Below are 2,418 nucleotides of genomic sequence, written 5' to 3'. Positions count from 1 at the left end.
TTTCCTCTTGAATGTTTAACATCTTTGCTTCCCCCTCAGACACAGTAAAAATGTCACAATAAAGCTCTATCTGGGCATACCATTTCTGTACAGAGGCTCTCTGAGCCACTCTGTCAGGGGGCGGAGTTCCTGCTAAAACTGTCTTGGTTACTTTAAATGGGCCTCTAGGCACTATGGACTGCTGTCGAATAGTCCGTTCAGCCTCTCTCAAGGCTAAACTGACTACAAACAAACCTTTCTCCCAAGCAGTATATCTTTTTTCTGCAACCTTAAAACTGTGAGAATAGAACCCAATAGGTTGAGTGGGTCCTTCGGGGCCCTTTTGCCATAAATGTATTGATAGCCCACTCTTGGCAAATCCCCATTCAATATGGACGGGGTCTGTGGGGTGAATAGGACCGAAAGCTTGATGGGCAGTCGCTTCAAAAATTAGCAATCGCGATGCCTCTTCATGGGGTTTATTCCATTCCCACTGAGCCCCTTTTCGCAACAAGTCATACAGGGGTCTTGCAATAATTGAAAAATCAGGGATATGTTTCCTCCAAAACACAAGTAATCCTAGTATGTGCTGCAAATCCTTTTTTGACTCTGGCATTTTAATCTGATCTAATGAGGAAAGGATGTCGGGGGGGATACATGTCATTCCTCCCTTCCACCAAATTCCTAAAAACTTTACTTCGTTTGACAGTGTTTGTATTTTCTCTGGTGGAATTTTAAGCCTCAAGCTTTCCAAGTGAGAAATTATGTTACCCTGAGTTTTCTGAACCTTTTCTGTTTCATCCCCACCTACAAGAATGTCATCAATGTACTGATAAACACTGACCTCCTCCTCTGTCTGAATTAGTTCTATCATCTCCTGCGCTAATGCATGATGAGCTAGAGTGGGGGAATGCTTGCACCCTTGTGGGAGTCGGGTAAAAGTAAATTGCTGATCCTCCCAAGTAAATGCAAAGTGGTCTTGATCTTCTGTTTGCAGGGGGACCATAAAAAACATATCTTTAACATCCACTGTTGCCATAATTGGGTGGGCTCGTTCCTGGATTGTAGCTATAAACTCAGCAATATTCAGTACCGCAGCTGTCAATGGACCGGTATTTGCATTAAGTCTGCGATAATCTACAGTTAATCTCCACTTGCCATTAGGTTTTCGCACTGGCCATACCAGGGAGTTAAAAGGAGAATGGGTTGGAATCACAATACCCTGTCCCTTTAAGTCCTCTAACACAGGTGCTATTCCCTCTCTGACCCCCAAGGGTATCGGGTAGGGCTTAACATTTGTAAGCTTTGAAGGGGGAAGCAGTGGTGCGGCTTTTAACAGCCGAATATCTATTGTGGGAAAGCCAAATGACCACTGCCTCCTTTTGTTATCAATCCAGGTCTTTCCTTTTAAAACATGGAGTCCTAGAAGGTTAAGTGGAAACTCCCCCACAACCATTGTCACTGTAGTGGCACTATCTTCTCCCAGCAAACGCAGGCTGACCATTGCTAATGCCTGTGGCTGAACAATGCCGAATGCATCTGCCACAAAAAGCTGCTGTTTGGAGAGTGTAATTCTGCAATTAGCAGCGTCTTTGGTTTTAATAGCTGAAATCTGAGCTCCGGTATCTACCAAAAAGGTGACCGGGACTTGTCTTGGTCCCACAATACCTGTAATTAGTAAATCACCCCGGCCATTTTCAGTGAGCTGTCTAATATATATCCAACCTTCGCCCCCCTGCTCACCACCGAAAGGCGAAGGATCTAGTTTCCCACCGGCTCTTGGGTGACGTTTGTTTCTGATACATCAATCAGGGAGGGAGGGTGCGCTAAGAGTAGTATTCTCAAAATCCACTTTTCTATTTGCTGATTTATCAGGCCACCCTGTTACCAATTTTTCCAATTTGTCTGTTGGCATCCCATCCATTAAGTCACGCGGGATCCCCTCTGGTATCCCCGCGCCCACAGTATATTACGTTTGTTCGCGATATCTCTCCCCGCTGGCGGTTTAGCAAGGGGTGTTCTCTTATCACTCCCAGGGCACGGAACTATTTCTACTTCAGCCCACCTCAAGCCCCTGGAGTCTGTTTTGGTGGCTGGAGGGTTAACAGGACCATACTTGCGCCCGTAATTAATTAATTCCTGGGCCACTTCTCCCCAGGTGCACATTTTCGTATCTGGGGGGCGGCGGTGCTGATCAGGTATGAATCCTCCTGAAGCAGCCACAACACTCTCGCCTTGGGGCATCACCTGTATTTTTTCTTGTAATTGTATACCAATCGGTTTCAGAGAATCAGGGAGTCCCCGTATAAGGGGAGTCATTCACTCAGGATCCACCGACATCATCATCGGGGACTCCTGCCTAGGCTCCAATTTTCGATCATACATCATCTGCAGACAAGCTGCCTTTTGCACACTCTCCACTAATTGATCAACAGTCCC

The 2,418-nt window shown here is 46.0% G+C and overlaps 1 protein-coding gene across 1 annotated transcript in view; it reads right to left on the bottom strand.

Annotated features, from left to right (window-relative positions):
* Positions 1–1,783: 1,783 nt before the first annotated feature.
* LOC104833422 overlaps positions 1,784–2,418 on the bottom strand; it is a 2,026-nt gene continuing 1,391 nt past the window's right edge. Inside the window, 2 exon segments of the mRNA XM_010570068.1 lie at positions 1,784–1,926; positions 1,929–2,226. Coding sequence (XP_010568370.1) covers positions 1,784–1,926; positions 1,929–2,226 — 441 coding nt within the window.

The sequence above is a fragment of the Haliaeetus leucocephalus genome, unplaced genomic scaffold, assembly GCF_000737465.1.
Source record: "Haliaeetus leucocephalus isolate CR32 unplaced genomic scaffold, Haliaeetus_leucocephalus-4.0 Scaffold284, whole genome shotgun sequence".
Taxonomy (NCBI): domain Eukaryota; kingdom Metazoa; phylum Chordata; class Aves; order Accipitriformes; family Accipitridae; genus Haliaeetus; species Haliaeetus leucocephalus.
Note: the sequence above shows the minus strand (reverse complement) of the source record. Positions and strands in the feature narration are given on the sequence as shown.